The sequence below is a fragment of the Triturus cristatus genome, chromosome 3_1 (genome assembly GCF_964204655.1).
Source record: "Triturus cristatus chromosome 3_1, aTriCri1.1, whole genome shotgun sequence".
Classification (NCBI taxonomy): Eukaryota; Metazoa; Chordata; class Amphibia; order Caudata; family Salamandridae; genus Triturus; species Triturus cristatus.
Genome location: NC_140583.1, coordinates 404,864,886 through 404,884,976, shown reverse-complemented (window position 1 = coordinate 404,884,976; position 20,091 = coordinate 404,864,886). Strand labels below are relative to the sequence as shown.

At 46.9% G+C, this 20,091-nt stretch overlaps 1 protein-coding gene across 3 annotated transcripts in view; it reads left to right on the top strand.

Annotated features, from left to right (window-relative positions):
- The window catches only part of DMXL2 (Dmx like 2), a 2,034,639-nt gene that overhangs the window by 1,065,767 nt on the left and 948,781 nt on the right, over positions 1 to 20,091 (top strand). For all 3 annotated transcript variants that reach the window (XM_085644194.1, XM_085644192.1, XM_085644193.1), the window contains exons 26-27: positions 4,073 to 4,149; positions 6,050 to 6,180. In XM_085644194.1, the coding sequence (XP_085500320.1) occupies positions 4,073 to 4,149; positions 6,050 to 6,180 (208 nt within the window). The remainder of the gene's footprint in view (positions 1 to 4,072; positions 4,150 to 6,049; positions 6,181 to 20,091) is intronic.

Genomic DNA, 20,091 nt, shown 5'->3' with positions numbered 1-20,091 from the left:
TTCATCCAGAACAAAGGCGGAAGTGCCCAAAGCTATCAGGAGAGGCCATTCAAACACCACCCTGTGCAAGTTACTGGTTAGGGAGGGGCCTCGTAATCCCCTCCACCTCCTCCTGTGCATGTTCAACCACTGGATAATGCAGCTCTCAATCTAAATTGCACTTCTGTTAGTTTAGGGTGCACATCACCCCCTTCAAAAGCGACAGGCGAGATTGTCTGATGAAGTATGTCACCTTCTACTCTTATGCACGGACACTTTCATTCGGAGGGTTTAGCAAAGCAGGCCTCTCTGCCGAATAAGACGCTCAAATAACATAACTATATATTTTTACAAGAATTCAGGGCACTTTTTTCGTCAGTCTCCGTGTTTCGCCTGCAGGTTATGCACATATCGGTGCAGTGGACTCTCACTGTTGAGCTACAGTTGTAACGTGGCGCGTATTCATATTGTGATAGCATTTTTAGATCTCGCTGAGCCCAGAGCATGCGCTGGCTCGGAGAGACATTTTGTAAGTGACTTTTTTAAGTGCTGCTGGCTGGCCTAGTGCTTGAGTGCACGTGAGCGTGCACGCACGCAGCCGCCATGCGTTAGGCCAGCCAGCAGCACTCAGGAGAGCGTCATCGCGATCACTTTTACTTTCACAGCGATCGCGATGACTTTCGTTTTGGTATAATCGTGGCACCGGCACTTTACTTTTAACATTAAAAGTAAAGCGCGGGTGCCGCGATTATTCCAAAAGTAAAGAAATAGATGTTTTTTCTATTTCTTTACTTTTGGCATAATCGCGGCACCCGCGCTTTACTTTTGCGCGGGTGCCGCGATTATACCAAAAGTAAAGAAATAGATGTTTTTTCTATTTCTTTACTTTTGGTATAATCGCGGCACCCGCGCTTTACTTTTAATGTTAAAAGTAAAGCGCGGGTGCCGCGGCTGCCTGGCGAGCGCTTGTTTAATATAGCGGTCAATACAAGATGTCGAAGAATAAAAACAAATGCTAATATTGTCAAACTAAATGGTACTACTTTTCTCAAAGTCAGAATACAAAAAAATCATGTCTAGGGTTCTAGGTCCGGACCAGGTGAACAGCCAGTCAGAAAGTGCTTTGCTGAAGGAGGACAAATGAACGAGCCATTTTAGCAGATATTTATGTCCTCCAAGATCATTCAGAACTCTTTGGTTAATCCAATTACAGCTTTTCTATTTATTTACGTTTATCATACATTTTGAGCCTGCAGCTTCAACCTCTATTTTGACAAATGCCAGCTCATGCCTGCGGGTGTGAAGAACACTTTTCCACAGGAGGGTCAGAGTCACTGTGCACTTTTGAAGCAATTGCGACACACGCGCTTTAGCTTAAGATGTTTAAAGCTTAATCGCAGGTGCCGGGATTGTAAGAAAAGTAAACGAGTAGAAAATAAATAGCGGCCACTCGCATTTTTCTCCCTATTTGTTTACTTTTGTTGCAATGGCAGCACCCACGCTTAGTCTTTGAACATCTTAAGCTAAAGCGCGGGTGCTGTGATTGCTTCAAAATTAAAGAAATAGAAAAAATAATGCACATTTCTTCTTTCTATTTCTTTACTTTTGAAGCAACGGTGGCACCCACGCTTTAGCTTGAGATGTTTAAAGCTTAGGCGCAGGTGCCACCATTGTATCAAAAGTAAATAAACAGAAAAAAGGCTATCGCGATCGGAATAAAAAAAGATTTAAAAAAAAAAGAACTGCGGCGCAAAACCCACTAAAGAAATTGTGCTTACAGACTAAATTAACACAGACTGTGTAACAGAAGTAAAAGAGCCAGTCCTCATGGGAGGTTACAAATGAAGACAAGGTGGTACTAAGGAGGCACTAACCAGCAGATTACCAGACGGCATTTATAAAGGACAAAGACTCAAGCCAATGAAAAATATGGGCAGAGAGTGGGCAGGGCAGCGATTCCATACTCCAATAAAGCATGGCTTGCAGAGCAGCACATGCGCTGCACAGGTTTGCCCTAAAAAACTTGCTATTATTAAAAAGCATAGAGTAATACTTCCTCTCAAAATATACACCAAGGTTATATGAAGGGCAACGGATAATGTGACTCAATGTGCAAACACATTATCCTACTAACTGATTTTTATTCTGGCGAAGATGGCCCAGCCTTTCTTTCTCCAAAGCATAAGATAAGCATAAAAGAATTTAGTTGCAGAAAACATGTTATTGCTTTACTTGCACAACCATGTTTGAAGCGCTACAAAAACAATTTTGGAGTAATATAAAAGCAAATGCAATATATAATATCAGTATATATAGATACAGCTTCATAAAGTGTTGTGAACTTGGGTACATTGTGTTCAAGCAGCAAACAGCGCACATGCTCCCTGTGAGTAGAAAGCTGAAACAAGAAAGATAGAGAGGATTTTAGATGAAGCTTTAAAGCACCTCTGGTTTGAAGAGCACATTTAATTGCTTAAGTTTCTGAGAGCAAAAACCTCTACAGGGCAAAACGATAGCACTGCACAAATCTTCGTATTCTTTCTCAGTGATGAGAATAATCTTGACAAATACAAGAGTCTTACACTAAATTCCACCACTCACTAGGATCGCAGTTTAAACACACCATATGTATAACATTTGGCCTCAATCAAGATGGAAACAACAAGCCATCAACAAGCGCAAGGAAAGCCAGTAGGTGTTGCCTTTAAAAAGAAACTTACAAGCTACTAACTTTGCCAAAGCTCGTTTTCACTGGAATAAAGAAAAAAAAATGTAAATGGCCACCGGTGACTCAACACAAGGGTAGGCATCAGAAGCCACTGTGGAGAGGATGCCAAGATAGACAACCAGCCATTTTAGTGAACTCTAATTAAGATGACAGTTTGCTGGTAGCAGAGATGTGAAGGAGTGCAGCAGATGTGGTAGAGAACAAGGAAAGCCATGTACCCCTGTGGAGAATAACTGAACAATTAGAAAAGTTGTTCCTTCATGCCACCAATGGAAGCATACACTTCATCCAGTCAAAGGGATGTTAAAAAAATGTATGCCCCAGGGATGGAACAAATAAAACAAGCATTGGCATAGCCAATAGGTCTCGCCTTTGGGACCTTATAAGTGTTTAGCCATGCAACAGTTAATGTTGTTGCACCAAGGATATTGTGCTGGATAAGTAAACACTTATAAGGTCCCAAAGGCGAGACCTATTGGCTATGCCAATGCTTGTTATACTTCCTACTACCCGAGGCACAAAAGTACTTTATGCTGAGTAGCACGCTACTTCTGAACCCGAGGTTAGCTGTTCATTTGATGGGTTTGTTTATTGGGATCAGTTTTGTCTTTTCAAAAGACACCCTTCCATACATTTACCATAGTCTGTTTGTGATAGAATAACCAGACTTGTATGGGATTGTTAAAAGGGGGGAGGGGGAATAGTTCATGAGAATGATTTCTGGGGTGAGTAGGTCGTGTAGAGGACAAGTAACCCTTTTCAGAAGTAATGTTGAATAAAGGGCCCCTTGGACTGTCTCTCCAGCCTGTTTTCTCTTAAATTGATTGTTATGGCCTAGTTCCTGGGAAGCAGCACCTACAAGTAGTTTAAGTTCGGAGCTGCACTTTACCATTTTCCAAAATGTAATAAATACAGGTCCATCTAGGGAGTTGTTTCCATATTGCGAAGAATGTCCAAAGTAGACCTTCAGTGTCGGACTGGGACAGGTAGCAGGCCCAGACCCCAAAATAACAGTGGCCCTGATTAGCGGCTCACATACCAAACAAGCATTTGCAATGCAATAGGTCTCGCATTTACGCGAGTTTAAGCTATTGGCATTGTAAATGACAATGCCTTTTATTTTTGTTTTCTAAAACCTAAATAAAAGGTAAATGCTTGTTATTTGTTTCTAGTAGCAATTAGCACAAGTCGTTCTATACTTAGTGATTATTTGTTTAACTAACTAGCTTGTGAATAGTACTATAATATGTTGTTTGCAATATTTACTAAAAACCATGGTAGTAGCAAGCTGCCTTTTTTTTGCCATTGATCGGAAGTCCTAAAACTCACTAACTGTTTTTTTTTTTTTTTTTTTTTTACCTTTAGGTTGCTACGCTTCATTCATTAGCAGCTTCTCTTTCAGCTTCGATTTATCAAGCCTTGTGTGACAGCCACAGCTATAGGTAATAACTCAATATTTATTAAGACCTTGGTAAAAAAAAATATCAATCTAAGTTTGTTTAACTAGTGTGACTATTTTTAAAATTGTGATGTAATGCAAGGTTACTTTTAACTCTAAACATACATCTATTCACTCTCCTCTTTTTATTTGGGCATCTTCTCGTCAAATAATCTAAACAGAATGATAAGTTATTTCTGTTATGAAATTACATACCTCACCCAAGAAACGTCATGAATTACCAATAGACTTGATCAAAATGCAACTTGAATATAAGAAGCAAGGGTTCAATTAAGAGAGGAGAAAGATAACAATGGAGGGTGCGACACACAGTATGTTTCTTCTGATACCATTTTCAGTGAGTGGAAATTTCAATTAGAAGTTTTTGACTAGTGACTCAATATTCATGGGAAGATGCCTTCTCATTTCCCTAAGAAGGAATATCATTTCTTTCAGCGTGACTAAGGTTTATATCTCTGGCAGTCAGAGTTCTTCTATTACCCAGCTTAATTCCAGGTGTTTTTTTAAAAACACACATTTTACCCTGAAAAAATCTGAGACTGTTACAGCTTCCCAGGTGTATTCCTGGAATTCTTTGCGAGTTCCCCAAATAATGAAAATTTACAATCAACATAGATAAAAGCCTGCAGGAGTAAATTTATAGTGTTTTTTGAGAATTGGACCCAATAGCTTTTGTGGCAGTGCAGTTAAAGTTTGTCACAATTTTCTTCTTATGCCACCCCACTACACCCATGTTTCTAGGCAAAATTTGGTAGGGCTAGTGTTGATTGCCGCTCATGTCCCTGGGTCACAATTCTGGCACACTGCAATTGGATTTCATTACTCTCTGATACTTGACTGTCTAGAGGGTAGCATGGATTAGTCTATGCTTAATCCTGGAGCTATATAGAAACACTGAATGTAAGGTAAGACTTCATACCTTTAAAGTATAGTTTGTACTTTACTTAGTACTCAATACACAAACGCTTTTCAACCAGCTACCGTAAATTATTGGCCCTATAAGTGCAGGTTTTTCTAATAGCTACCCTATTTGCCTTGCCGTTTATTAAGATGTAATATAGATCTTCTAATATGGTTCTTACCATGGTTAAGAAAGAAATGTAATGCTTTTTTTATTACCACTATGATGTAAGTAATAATATAAAGTAAACAGTGGTTAGTTTTGTTTGCATACTGTACTTCAGAAAACTACTCAGTGTATTGTAGAAGAGCACTGATTTGTAGTTTACTTATACTGGGTGATATGGAATCTACAGCGTGTTTCCCTGCAATGTTCCTTGTGATCTGTGTAGTTGTAATCTACATTCTTACAGTGCATACCGGAAGAAGCATCCCTATTGCTAGGGAAATCATGGCTGTCATTCAACTGAAAGGAAAAGGGAGCCCTGTTCCCAGAAGTTAGTGGAAATCCCTGCTCCCCATGAAGTTCAGCCCAAATTGGCTCAGATTGACTGCCAAAGAATTAATCTGATTTTTGTAAATTCCACATAACCTTCTTGAAGTTTCAGTGTTTTTGACTGGTCACATGGCCACAATCAAATTGTCTGATACCGTCCTTCATATAGCCATTCATGGCAAACTATGCAGTCGAGGAAAGCTGAGGGCTATCCCAAACAGGGAGTAAGACAGACCGTCAGGTGAAAAACTATGACTGTATTCCCCTAGGTAGTATGTGAATTCAGTTTATTCAACATTTTCATGAAAATGTTTTCTCACTCCTTCTTACAAATGCCATTTGTCTAACCAATGGTGCTTAGTTATTTTTCAAGCAAAAGCAGCATTGTAAGATGGTTTTTACACCTATAGGGATGATATGGTTAAAGATTATGCTACCTGCTGATTTAAGAAATAGTCCTAAAGCACTTTTTTCTTTTTCTTTTTAGCAATCAGACAGAAACAAATCAGTTCACTGGAATGACTTATCAGGGTCTTCTTTTGAGTGAACGCCGCAGATTACGGACAGAAAGCATCGAAGAACATGCAACACCAAATTCACCTCCTGCCTCGTGGCCTGGTGAGGAAAAGTAATCTAAAGACATCGAATATCATTTCACTTTCTTTTTATTGTTCATTCCTTGTTTAAACCCCTCATAGGTAACCAGAACATAATGGGTTATCTTGGTGATGATGGTTACAGGACCACTGATATGAGGTTTTTGGTATTGCCTTTGTCATGTCCATACTGTACACAGAAAGAGCAACATGCACCTAATTCTAATACAAGCCTGTTACTTTGTGTCATCAAGGGTCTAAAGCAATAGACCAGATCACCCCGATCATGCTGGAACTCCTCTGACTCCCTTGCCAACCTGCATTATCTCCAAAATCAGCTGCATCATTCATAAAACCATTACCAATGGCACTGCTGCCTATGGTTCCGACAAACTCCCAGCTTTCTGTGGCTCTTCGAACACCTACCCCCAGGACACCATCAGACCAGAGAAAAAGCAGTGCAAAAAAGGAAAATCCCAAGGCAAAAGGCTGAAAACTCATTAAATTCCAGTGAAATAAATGTCCATCTGCACTCTCTGAAATCTCCCGTCACTTGATTTCTGCTGGATACATCTAGCTGCAGATTCCTCCCCTTTTGAATATCCCATGTGCCAGTCTGGATCTGGACACTTTTCAATAGCTCTCCTCGTCAGTAGGGTGAACCGGCTCCACCTCTGCTACATACTCTACACACTTACGTCACTGGAGTCTTAAAGTACCCCCTTAGATGTAATGTCAGTTCCCATTTTCATGCACCATTGACACAATCCAGAACTCTTCAATTCTCTTCAGGAGACAATTGCAATTTAATGATTTATTTTATGATTTATTCCTTTTAAATTCAGTTTTCATCAAATGTTTGCTGCCTAAATGGTTGGTATTGACTGCAATGGTCAGATTTCCATCGCTGATACTCACTCCATCTGTCTATGGTGCATTGGATCCGTCGACAACATCGGTGCTTGGGACTCTTGTCAGAAGATGAATCCTAAGGTGCTCAAGGACCGTGAAGCCAAAATGTTTATGGCTCGAGCATGAGATAAGCAACTTGATTAAAGCAAATTTCGACCAGGAACCAAGTATCTTTTGCCTCACTTTTCTAAGTCTTCAAAAAGAAAGCATAAGAAGAAGGAGACATGAATCCTGCAGAAGATCTTCAATAAGCAAGTCTCCACCGCCCCAGCTTCACTTACTTCAGATCAAAGTCAGGCCAGAGAAGAGCAAGTGGAAGAACATCAGAGTCCTGCATGGCTATCAGCGCCAGTGAAACCAGCAGACCCAGTGCCAACAGCTCCACCGAACCCAGCTCCAGCAAATGTTCCATCTGTGGCATCTGCTTTAAGGTCGCAGTTTGGCCATCCATACCCAGAGTTTTCTCTAAATGGGATGGATTCTTCTCTGTTTCTGAATGCAGCGTTAAATCTTTTTAACTAAGTAATGGTCTTCACTGGTGCACCTGTCGTCCCTGTGGGACAGATGGTCTATTCATTGGGTGGATTTCAAGCACGCTATCAACAGGCGCCTTTTGAACCATTATAGCCTCTGCTTCAATTAGATTGGGCACCCACAATCTCGATGCCAGTGGCTCTGACTCCAACGCAGAAGTCGAGTCCTCCACCGTTGTGCATTCAAGTGCTTCTCCTTAGACGTCGAATACCAATAGATCATCGGTGCCTCAGTTCACACCATTCCTTGAAGAAAAGCTCAAAAATTTGTTAAACAACAAAGATACTTCTTTGTGGAGGATGACCCAAATGATGACAATCCTTCTGGTGATACAACTGAACAGGGCCTCATTGACCCCGACTTTGAAGGACTAAAGGATGCTAGTTGTCTAGACACATCCCTGTAATGGTGAACACTCTCGTAAGACAATATAGAGGATGTGGCAAAGGAAGATTGCATGCTTTACTTTACCTCCCTCCTCATCCTCCTCTTCTTCTTCCCCAGCCACAACAGGGACGTAGCCCTAGTTCTGACTAGTTGATTCACCACCTAATAGTTGGAGTGTGATTATAATCTTCTACAAATGTGGGGAAAAGTCACTTCAAACCTTTGGGTCATACAGATTGTGGAAAGGGCTTATGCCCTTCCCATTCAACAGACTCCACCCGCCATCCCTCTCGAATTTGTTACTCTCCCACGAGACTATCTTAAGTATTCTTCACCTAGAGGCCATATCCTTGCATTAAAAAAAAGTGCACAGTGGAGTTGGTCCCAGAGCAAGAACTGGGTCAGGGATGTTACTTCTGTTATTTCCTGAACCCAAAAAGGATGGTGGACTCAATCCTATCATAGAACACATGGTCTTAAACTGGTTCCCCAAGTGGGAAAAGTTCAAGATTCTGTCCCTTGCTCAAGTTATGCTTGTGCTGGAAGCAGATGACTGAATGTTGTCCATTGATTTACAAGATAACTACTTGACTACTTTCACATTCCGATCCTGAAATCTCACAGGAAGCATCTACAAAAAAAATATTTGATTTATCTGAGCACTCTCTTAGAACAGGGTTCTCCACGATGTCTCAGGTGGGATGTCTTCTTCCTCACCTCCCTTCCTGGCAGCCAGTCTCTCTCTCTTTCTTGTATCAGACCGAATTCTTTCTTATATCAGGCCGTTTGCCTAAGCGGGGATCTTTTGTAGGATCGGTTCGCAAACCCTCCTCTGGGCATGGTACTGCTTGGGTATCTCATTTAAAGGTAAGGATTCCGTGGCTAGACTTCTCTATCTGATGAATAAGTTACTTACCTTTGGTGATGCTTTATCTGGTAGAGATGAGATCTAGCCACAGATTCCTTACCGACCCACACATCCTCCCCGTTCTGTGAACTGAATTTCCCTTTCTTTCCAGATCCTTACTATGTACTCTCGTGGCTTTCATATGGTGAACGTTTTACAAAAGGAAGATTCTTTTTGGGCACACCGTTTTCATAGCAGTTTCTATACATGGCTCTGCGTTTTAGCACAGGAAGTAGCCACGAAAGAAACTGACAGCGCATCAGGGGAGGGCTTATATCGACTCTGTCAACGTCACCTCTGGTGGACGACATTGTCATGGTGTAGCTCAACGCTCTCTAGTGACGCGCAGAGGTGCTGCTGTGGAAAAGTGTCTGGATCCAGTCTGGTGCCTGGGGACAATTCAAAGGTAAGGAATCTGTGGCTAGATCTTAATCACCAGATAAGGTGAAGGTGAAGGAAGCTGGCTTAGTCTATGGTGCACACTCACGAGTGATGCACCTTGCACTAATCCAGGCAACCCTTATGGTGATTTTAGTGGTCTTTGATAACCATAAAAAGCTTTCAAAGTGGTAGCTGTGGACACCAGCTTTCAGGCTTATCTTGAAGGAGCGTAAAGCAGCCCCTGTGTTTTTCCAGTTTCAGGCAAGAGCGGGAACAAAAGGTTCCTGAACTGGCTTAAACGGGAGTATGCAAGGAGCACACAAAATGTACCAGTCAAAGCAATCTGGTGGTGCTGGAAAGTGCCCCCACTCCAGTACACTAAATCCTGTCTGGGATGTGGTCACACCTCCATGTGACAGGAAATCTATTGTTCTACCTTCTCTTGGTCGAACTCTGCTCAGCAGCAGGAGGGCAGAATTTTGTCTGTGTTTGGCAGCAGCACTAGCTTGCTGGCAGACCCTGAAAGGCTGTTACTGGGAGTACGGGGGTCCACTAAGTTTAATTCCAACATGTTTGATACCAAACATGACCAGGTTTGGTGCAACTATTATATAGTTAGACATCTCATAACGACTGATGTCCACTATATACCCTAAAATGCCTGACCGCATTTGCAAAGTCTAGAGAATCGACTCCAGGGTTGTATGGGGTCATGCTCATGCAGGGGCACCCTCACACTTGTAACCAAGCACCCTGCCTTCAGGACTGAAGACCTATCATAGGGGTGACTTTTAGGTTTTAAGTGCAGTGACCTTCGATACAAGGAAACGTATATCTGTTGTCAGGGGTGCAAGCACCATCTCACACAGGCTGCAATGGCAGGCCTGTAGTCAGAGTTTAAGTTGCCTCCCATGAGTGGCACAATACATGTACATAGCATCTGAGTTTTGTCTGCTGCAAAGATTGGGATGATCCCAGGAAATGTATATGCTGGTTTAACTTTCTTACAATTGCATCAGGGAACTTGTGGAAAAACCTAAAAAGTGTGCTTTGAGACTACCCCCTACCCCCCCCCCCCCCCCCCCCCCCAAGGCCACTGCTATCACTGGCTGGTAGCTCCCTGATTCTAGGAAGTGCAGGCAACACAGTACCTGCAAATGGCAAGGTCCGGCATTGCCCCGTAGTGTTGGTGCCCTGTAGCTGGGGTGTAAATGAGCAATCTGAAAGAAATACTTTAGTTATAGATTCCTTACCTTAGAATTACCCCCAGGCGTCAGACTGGATCCGGAAAGCTTTTTCATCAGCAGTACCTCTGCACATCGGAAGGTGGCGTTGGTCGGCGCCGTGTCTGTCTTTGGCGTTGTGTCGCCGGGATGACATTGGGGTAGCTACTTAGACGCAGCCCTCGCGTTCTGATATCAGTTCTTTCTTTTTCCGCGCCAGCCAGCGCAGATCCGGGAAGAGCAATACCTCCAGTCACTTTTTGACTGACTTTTTCTTGACTTTTGTCGACTTCTTTTTGAGTCTTCGACTCCTGGTGCACGAGGGATGCCCGGCTTCAAGGCCTGCTGTTCCTGTAACCGATTGACGGTGATGGATCCGCACCGCGTGTGCCTCTTTTGCCTGGAGCGCGACCATGACCTCAAGTCGTACTCCGACTGCCGGTCGATGGCGCTGAAGGCTTTGCGGGAGCGGTCACGAAAGCTGCTTGAGCGCCGGTCGCGAGGACGCCACCACCACTCGTCCAAGCCATCGAAGTCTTCGCATTCGGGGTCGGGTAAGTCGAAGCATAAGAAAAAGTCAAAGAAGCACTGACGCTCTTCGACTTCTCCTCGTCGGTCGGCCGATCCGACGAGAGATGCGGGTGGTGCCCCTCCCGCGGTTCTGCGTGCAGAGCCTGAAGAGTCGACTCTGCGTTTCCCTCCCTTTCCGGGACCCGGAGCGACTCCCGTCAAGCTTTGTACATTCTACGAGGCGATGCATGCCATCTTTGGGCGGCCCGGCCTGCCTTTGGGCCCCACTGAACCGGTTGGGGGGCCTAGGCCTTCTCGTCTGACGGCTCTGGTGCCGCAGGCCCCCCTTGGATCCAGGCCCGGATCGGCGACGGTTGACCTCATTACACCTCCACTGGTGCAGTTTCCACCGGTAACATTACCGCATTCGACGCTGGTCTGCCCCCCGGCCAGCGTCGACCCCGACCTCCATCCTGTCGAAAACACGGAGCCGGACCGACGTCACTTTACGTCGGATCCGGCGCCGAGAGGGTTTTTGTGCCCCTGTTCACTCCTTGGGTCCCTTTCCAGCCAGATTGGCACCCAGATGATGATGAGGAGGAGGACTGGGAAGGGCCAGGAGACCCTTTAGCTGAACAGGACTGGAGAGAGGAACTGGGGGATGCCAGTGGTCTGGACATCTCCCCTGACCTTGGCATCTCGTCTCCTCCTACCGTGGCTATGGAGGAGGGAGCTTCATACGCAGTGGAGTTGCACAGGGCAGCCGAGGCTCTCAACATCAAACTCCGTACCATGGCAGTCAGGACTAATCTCCTGACAGAGGTGCTTCAGCCGGCAGCGAGGTTGTCGGAGCCCCTACTTCCGTTCAACGAGGGTCTCACTGACCTCCTTTTGAGCACTTGGCCCAGGCCCAACATGGGGGCTCCCGTAGATAGGATGATCGCCCGATGCCACCGCCCGGCCCCAGGTGACCCCACTTTCCTTTCTCAACACCCCACCCCTGATAGCTTGGTGGTCCAAACCTCTACTTCCAAAAGCGCATTCCCTACCGCACCACCGGAAAGGAAATCCAAGAAGCTGGACCATCTTGGGAAGATTTTCTCTTTCGCCAGCTTAGGACTGCGGTCGGTAAACACTGCATGTTGCTTGGGCCGTTATTTGCACTCTGTGTGGGATACGGTTTCACTGGTGCTGCCTCAGTGTCTGGAGGAGGCCCGGGCAGTACTCTCCCAGGCTGTCACCGCCGGGAGGGATGCAGTGAAGTTTGCCATCTGTTGTGGGCTGGACACTGCCGACTCTCTGGGCAGGGCCATTTCAACGTCAGTAGCGCTTCGACGCTACGCCTGGATGAGATCGACTCGCTTTTCGGGGTATGTCCAGAACACCTTGATGGACATGCCCTTTGATGGCCGTCGCCTTTTTGGCAAAAAAGCAGACAACGCTCTAAAGCATTTCAAGGACGCATTGGGCTACGGCCAAGTCCTTGTGCCTCTCCACCCGCCCTGCACAGTCTGCTTTTCGCCCCTTTTTTGGCTACGGAAGGGGTGCCCCGCTATGTTCAGTCCAGAGCCACAGGCCGCAGCACGTTACCCAACCTTTGCGTGGCCGGGGACGTGGGAAAAACAGTCGTAGATCCGGGGGCCAGTGGGCGGACCAGTCCACTAACCGCCCCTTTGCAACAGCCTCTAAACCTTCCTAGTCCGACATTTCAGGCCCATCAAACGCCAGTGGGTGGCAGGAATAACCATCACCCCACCCACTGGCGCACCATCACGTCGGACAGGTGGGTTTTGCAGATAGTCCGAAGAGTCTACTCCCTCCCCCTCGAGGCTACCCCTCCAGCCATGCCACCGCAATTCCACCACATGTCGGAGGATCACTTGGCCCTTCTCCAGCAGGAAGTTACGGCTCTCTTGGCCAAGGGAGCCATCGAGCGTGTTCCTGTCCCAGAAGTAGGCTGCGGTTGTTACTCCCACTACTTTCTGTTCCCCAAGAAGGACAAGGGCCTGTGTCCTTGGATCTCAGGAACGTGAACCGCTTCCTCCGGAAGGAGAAGTTCAAGATGTTGACGCTTGCTCAGGTCTTGTCTGCCCGACACCTGCAAGACTGGATGGTAGCGTTGGACTTGTAGGACGCTTTTTTTCACATCTCCGTCCTGCCGGCCCACAGGCGTTAACTGCGGTTCACGGTAGGCCATGAGCATTTTCAGTTTACCGTGCTCCCCTTTGGCCTTACAAGCGCCCCTCGGGTGTTCACGAAAGTGATGGCGGTGGTCTCAGCTCATCTGCGCAGATCAGCGGTTTCAGTCTTCTAAGATGGTATATGCCTGTCGGTGGAAAAAATTTGCTGGCATGGTGCACAGCAAAGGCATGTGGTACTGCAACAAACAGGGCGGGATGGGGTCGTGGACCCTTTGTCAGGAGGCTCTCCGCCTCTGGACATGGCTGGAACATCAGGGTATATCCCTGGTGGTTCAACACCTGGCAGGTTCCCTGAACGTCAGAGTGGACAAACTCAGCCGCAGGTGCATGATGGATCACGAAGGCATCTTCACTCGGAGGTGGTGCAAGGTCTCTTTCAGCAAAGGCTGTGGATCCCCTCTCTGCCCCTCTGTTGGAGAGTAGGGTCTGCTTTCTACGGTCACCCCCACTTTTTGCTTTTGCTTCACTGGTTTTCGACTTAGATGTGGCTGTGGGCCTGCTAATCAGACCCACAGCCCAGCTGTTCTCTCTCTAAATTCATACTATGTACTTTAGGTACATAACTGTGAGAGGACCTCGGACATTACGATGACCACACCTCTTCCCCGCTCCTACCTGTGGACTATGCCCGGGGAGACCGTCCTCGAGAAATCCCACGGTCGGCCGACACCATCACGGAGGCTGGCCCCGCCCCGTGACCCTCAGATTCGAACAGGTCATGGCGCCGACAGGAGTGACCCGGAAGGGGGAGGGACTAAACCCGGATGTCCTTCTTTACTGCAGGAGAAAAGAAGGACCAACACAGAAGACGGACGCACTTGTGCCGGAGAGAGACGGGAGACAGAGGAAGCAGCGAAGGCGGAGCAGGAACCGGAGGAAGAAAGAAGCGAAGCGGAGGACGAGGAACCGGAGCCGAGGAGGACCGAGCCGGAGCAGGGAGGAGTGAGCGCGACGCGGCAGAGGCGAGAAGCGGAGGAAGCAGAGGAGGCCCCGGACGAAACGTGGTGCGAGGACTGGTGGACCCCACAGGAGGAGGCTGGAGAGCGGCCGCAACCAGGAAGTGTTGCGGCGGGGCCGGTGAGTGGCTAAACCACGGGGAAACGGGAACGGGAAGCGGGTGGTAGACAAGGGTAAAGGGGAGGAGGGTGGTTACAGGATCACAGGGTGTTGCTTTATTGTGGTGGTGGTACGGTGCTGCAGTACAGAACGTCTCTCTTTCCCCCTTCCTCACCTTCCCGAAGGTACACACCCAGAGTGCCCGCGACGTGATTGGCGACGGGTCTTTCACCTCCCTGCCCCAGCCTAAACCCTAGGTGCAGTGTCCTAAAACTTCCATCCCCTAAAAGCCACGGGTGCGGTGACGGATCTTTCCTTTAATTGTAGTCCAGATCGGTCAAAACTCCCTGACTGCCTCTCGTTTTTCTCTCTATCCCTCTCATGAGCCTCCCTGGGGAACCCATCTCGACCATCCCAGAGTCAGCAACTGGAGGAGGAGACCGCCCCGAAGAAGAAGAAGAAGAAGAGATCGTGAGACCACGTCAAGAGCCCCTGAGATCCGATCCCACGGCCATATCTACTGCCATACCAATAAAAACCTATCCACTGGCTCATTACATTCAGCCTCCGCGTCGGTTTATCCGTCCCGCTCTCCCACAATAACCCAATTGGTAAGGATCACCTTCTAGGGCCCTGTACAGTGTACCTTAGGTACCCAGGGCATAGGTGTACCCTAGGCCTACCAGGGGCTGCAGCATGTATTATGCCACCCCTGGCTGGCCTTCCATTATGACACAACTGGCTGATCACTCAGCTGGGGCAAGGTCCTGTAATCACCCCTTGCTTAGGTATAGTAGTCCTATACCTAACTTATATATAGACACATGGGTAACCTGTAAGCCACTCCTATGGCAGGCCTTAACAATCCTGAAGGCAGAGTGCTTGGTAACATGTGAGATGGTGCTCTAGCATGAGCTGAGCCTGTCTGCAGCTTTCGGAACCATGTCCTTATAGCTGTTCTATGATATCGCCTACCATATACTCTTAAAGTGCCTTATAATCCTCGCGGTTATGGTAACTATGGTTTGGCTTTATCAAAACATGTCGTGTAAGGTGTCTAACACTTTGGAATACTACCCCCACACCATTTCTGGCGATGAGGATAGTATTCCTCCCTTCTAGAGAGAGAAGACATGTTGAAGACCTACTATCCGGTTAAAGTTAACCAGAGCCCCCAGCATCACAAAATGGATGCTGCTGCCACAGACACAAGTCTGACCTCCTGCTGCTGGGAGTCCTTCCAGCGAGGGAGGCTTGGACAATAGGTTTCCTGCCATGGGAGGTGCTAGCACCACCCTAGACAGGACTTAGTGTATTGGGGCAGGGAGGGATGAAAGAAACGAGACACTGCCTGGGGCACACAAGGTGTCCCATGCATAGTCCGGTTCAAACCGGTGCTGGGGCACTCCGGCCCCAGTCCTGGCGTGAAACTGGACAAAGGGAAGGGGGTGTAACCACCCCCCCCTCCCTGGTCCCACCCATAGGAGGGACCTAGCAGGTAACCCAGCCCCCCAGATTAGTATAAGAGTGGGAGCTGAGTCCCTAGGACTTTGTATTATCCTGAAAACTGCAACTTGAACAGAAACTCTGGACCTTCGACATTCGACTACGGAAGAAGACTGAAGAATCTCCCTTGTGGCCAAGGAGTGGCCACCCTGTGCAAACAGGCACCAACAAGCGACCTGCCGTTTAATTTGCCCGAAGTTCTACGAGGAACCGACTGCAGAGCCCGACCAGCGCCTTGACTTCCAGACTTCTCCGACCCTGATCCACATCCACAGCAAAGCTGAGATCCTTGGAGGCGACGAGAGACGTGGGACCGGCTACCTGGGAAAATTGGCTACTAGCTTCCAGCGTAGCTTCTGAGGCATCCTCGAAGTTGTGCTCTGGGGATTGAGAAGCCCCAACCCCGAGCACCATCTGCACCGAAGATCAGCCCTCCACACTCCATGAGTTCTGCGTGGGGCCCTTCTGCATTTTCCTGCTCGACGCGTCTGTCCGGTTACTTGCCAGCTGGCTAGTAGCCTCAGTGACGACGAAACCCTAACTTTCCAACACTGGTTTGGCTCCTCCAGACTAGCCCTTGCTTCCCTGCAAAAGAGAAGCACCTCAGGCCTTCCTGGTCTGCAACAGAAGCGAATCCTTCATCCTGCGTGGGATGCGCTTGCCAAGGCTTGTTGGGTCCGAACTCGACATCGACGCCGCCAACAGCAAGAGCCCTTGTGGGACAGCTCGCCTCCTGGTACCCGTGGCTGCAGCGACAAGCTTCACCTCTTCACCTGCATCTTCACGACATCGCCTGGTTCCTTCCCGGCTCCTGGCTGGTGACCTAGACTCTGTCCCCTCTGCTTGCAGGTATCCTCCTTCTTGATTCCAGCCTTAGAATCCACCAGACACTCTTCACTGACTGCCTGTCAGCATCTTTCTTCAGGCATCCATAGGAGTCGACGACGAAACCCGACGCAAGTTCACACCTATGCACCCGCAGCCCGTGGGCTAGGTAACTTGAGTACTCCGGTGCTCACAAGGGTATTGACTATCCTAGGGTCTAGTTTCCAAGTCTCTAACTCCTAGCTCCTTCCGAAGTGTCCTAAAACACTTTATTTCTAAACATAACTATTTCTATCGACTTTAACGCATTACGCGTGAGTGTTTCCACTCTGCACCTGAATCCCGTGGGCCTCCCACTGCCTAGTAACTGGTAGTATAGTGTAGCCCCAGCGATGGCCTAGGCCTAACCTGTGTTCGTGACAGTGGTTCTTATACCACTTAGTATATGGTTTGCGTGGCCCCTAGGGCCTAACTGTATTACTTACCTGTGTGACTTATGTATGCTTAAATAAGACTGTGTTGTACTTACTTCGAATCTCATAAAGAGTGCTGAAGGTATCTTGACTAGAATAAATACATTCTATTTTCATATATATCTGTTGTGGTGTCCTTTCATTTGGTATTCAAGGGATTGCAAATGGTATAACAGCTGGCTTCACATGCCATACAGAGTTTAGCTTAAGACTGCTCTTGTCCATGCTACCACTAGGATAGCTGGTCTATAAGGTTGACTTTACAACCAATCACCATAAGGGTTGTTTGGACTGATACAAGGTGTACACTAGAACTTGTGACATCATATATCAGGCCAACTTCTCACACCCTCTTTCTGAGATTCTCTTGTTCCTCCTTTCTTTGGCCCGGCAGGGCTCTGCTCTGGGCACTACCAAGGGCTGTCTCTCGGCTATCTCTGCCTTCCTTCGGCTCCCAGATCACCCTTCTCTTTTCAAGCCCCCGGTTGTAAATCGTTTTCTAAAAGACATAACTCACCTCTTTCCTCCTATTCGTTTCGTTATGCCTCAGTGAGACTTGAATCTGGTTTTGACCTTTTTAATGTGTGCTTCCTTTGAGCCGCTCCACAACTGTGCTTTAAGGCTTCTCACCCTTAAGACTGCCTTCCTGGTTGCTATCACCTCTGCCAGGAGAGTGAGTGAGCTCCAGGCTCTTTCATCAAAACCTCTTTTCTTGTTGGTCCATCTGGATAAAGTCCATCTTGCCAAAGGTTGCTACTGCCTTTCATATCAGGCAGACCATCACTTTGCCCACCTTCTTCCCGCCTCCGCATCCTCCGAAAGAGGAGGAGAGGCTCTACCCTCTGGACCCAAAACGTGCGCTTTCCTTCTATCTGGATCGCACAAAGCAGTTCTGGGTGGATAACCAGCTCTTTGTTGGGTACGTGGGTGCAAAGAAAGGTCGGGCCGTACACAAACGAACTATCTCCCGAGGGGTCGTTTGTGTATCGAAACCTGCTATTCTCTGGCGAAAAAGGAGCCTCCAGTGGGGCTACGCGCCCATTCAACCAGGGCGACGGCAGCGACTACTGCTCTGGGACGAGGCATCCCTCTAAATGACATCTGTCAGGCAGCTACGTGGGCCTCGCTGCACACGTTTACGAAACACTACTGTCTTGACGGTCAGAACCTCAGAGACGGCTTCTTTGGCCGTTCTGTTCTCCAGGACTCTCTGGTGTGATCTTGGTCCGCAGACCCTCCACCGGGGTTGGTATTGCTGGGGTATCTATTCTAAGGTAAGGAATCTATAATGAACGTGTTCCTTTCATATGAACAAGTTACTTACCTTCAGTAACAATATATCTGTAAGAAACATTAGTTAGTTATAGATTCCTTACCGCCCCTCCCATCCTCCCCGTTCTGCGAACTGATTTCTAGAGTTAAGGGTATCCTTTCAGGGCCCTTGTTTTGTGCACCAGTTGTCAGTGTCTTGCATGGCTCTGCGTTTCTGGCACGGAAAGTCGTGTACAGAACTGACGTCAGCGCACGAGGGCGGCGTCTAAGTAGCTACCGCAACGTCATCCTGGTGACACAACGCAAACGGTGGACGCGTAGCCGACCAATGCCACTTTCCGACGCGTATAGGTACTGCTGACGAAAAAACTTTCCGGTTCCAGTCTGACGCCTGGGGGTAATTCTAAGGTAAGGAATCTATAACTAACTAATGTTTCTTACAGATATATCGTTACCGAAGGTAAGTAACTTGTTCATCAGATCAAGTATGACCTGACTAATCGGTCTATACATGTCTATGAGCTCTTCTTCTGTCAGTTTCAATAGGGTGACCCTCATCCTGAATATCCACTCATGTCTCTGCTTCCTCCTGACCCTAACTGCCAGAATCTTCATCCTCCTCGCCAAAATATACAATGTCGCCATTGTGAGAGAGCCAGATGCATTTTGGGTCTCTTTTTATGGTTTGCACATGGTTACCACCTGATCAGGATCAGTGGCACATGCATTTCTTAACATGCCTTTTTTGCTCAGTCGCAAATTGGTGATCATTAGTAAAGGCGGTTCCAATTCGCTAATAGGAAATCTCAATTTGCGCTTCCCTATTTTAGCGATTTCCAAATTACGATTCCTACAGGAAGGGACTCGCAATTTGCGACCGTGCCCGAGGCATTCATATATGCTGATTACTGGTTTTGCATTTCTTAACCGCCCCATTTAGCGATTTGGTATATTAAGAAATGCAAAAGCGTTTCGTACATCTGGGGCATAGATCTTAGTACAGTTGGAATAATTGATGCATGCTTTCCATCTCATACAGCATGGGCAACCTTGCATACCATCTTTAGATCTGCTAAAGGTATTACCGGATGTTATCATGTTTTGGCTAAGAGTTTTACTGAAGGTGATCTGTGGAGAGTCATGTAAATACTTTTCCAGTATCTGGTCAGTTTTAAGTATGTGGCAGTTTTTGTTGAAGATTTTGCTGACAGTATATGGTTGATTAAAATAGGTTGTGATGAATCTAATCTGATCAGAATCTTTTGACCCCGAGTTACTGCTAGGGTGTAGGATGCGTGACCTGAGGACTGTCTCTACATTGGCACTGGCTTGCAATATGGTTTTGATGCTGTAGACTCTCTCCTTGAATCTACTTATCACAAGTTTCTCCTGTTCATATTCATCTGAGGTGCTGCAGTTGCACTTGGCCCTCAGTAATACCCCTTATGGGATGCTGCTGTGTATCAAGCTAGATAGATTTGTACTTGAAGCACTAAGTAGGCTGTTAGTACCTACTGTAGCTTTGCTGTGTAGCAGAGTGTGAAGTTGCCTGTTCTGAACAGTGATTTCAACGTCTAAGAATAGTGTTGCTCTTGCTTATTTGTCTTGTGATTTGTAGATTAAATGTATTCTCATTGAGTCTAGAGATGAATGTTTGAGTGGATTTCTCATCCCCTTCCATATGATAAAATGTCATCTATGAACGTCGTCCACATTATAACCGGACTGTCAAAATTTTCCAGTTTG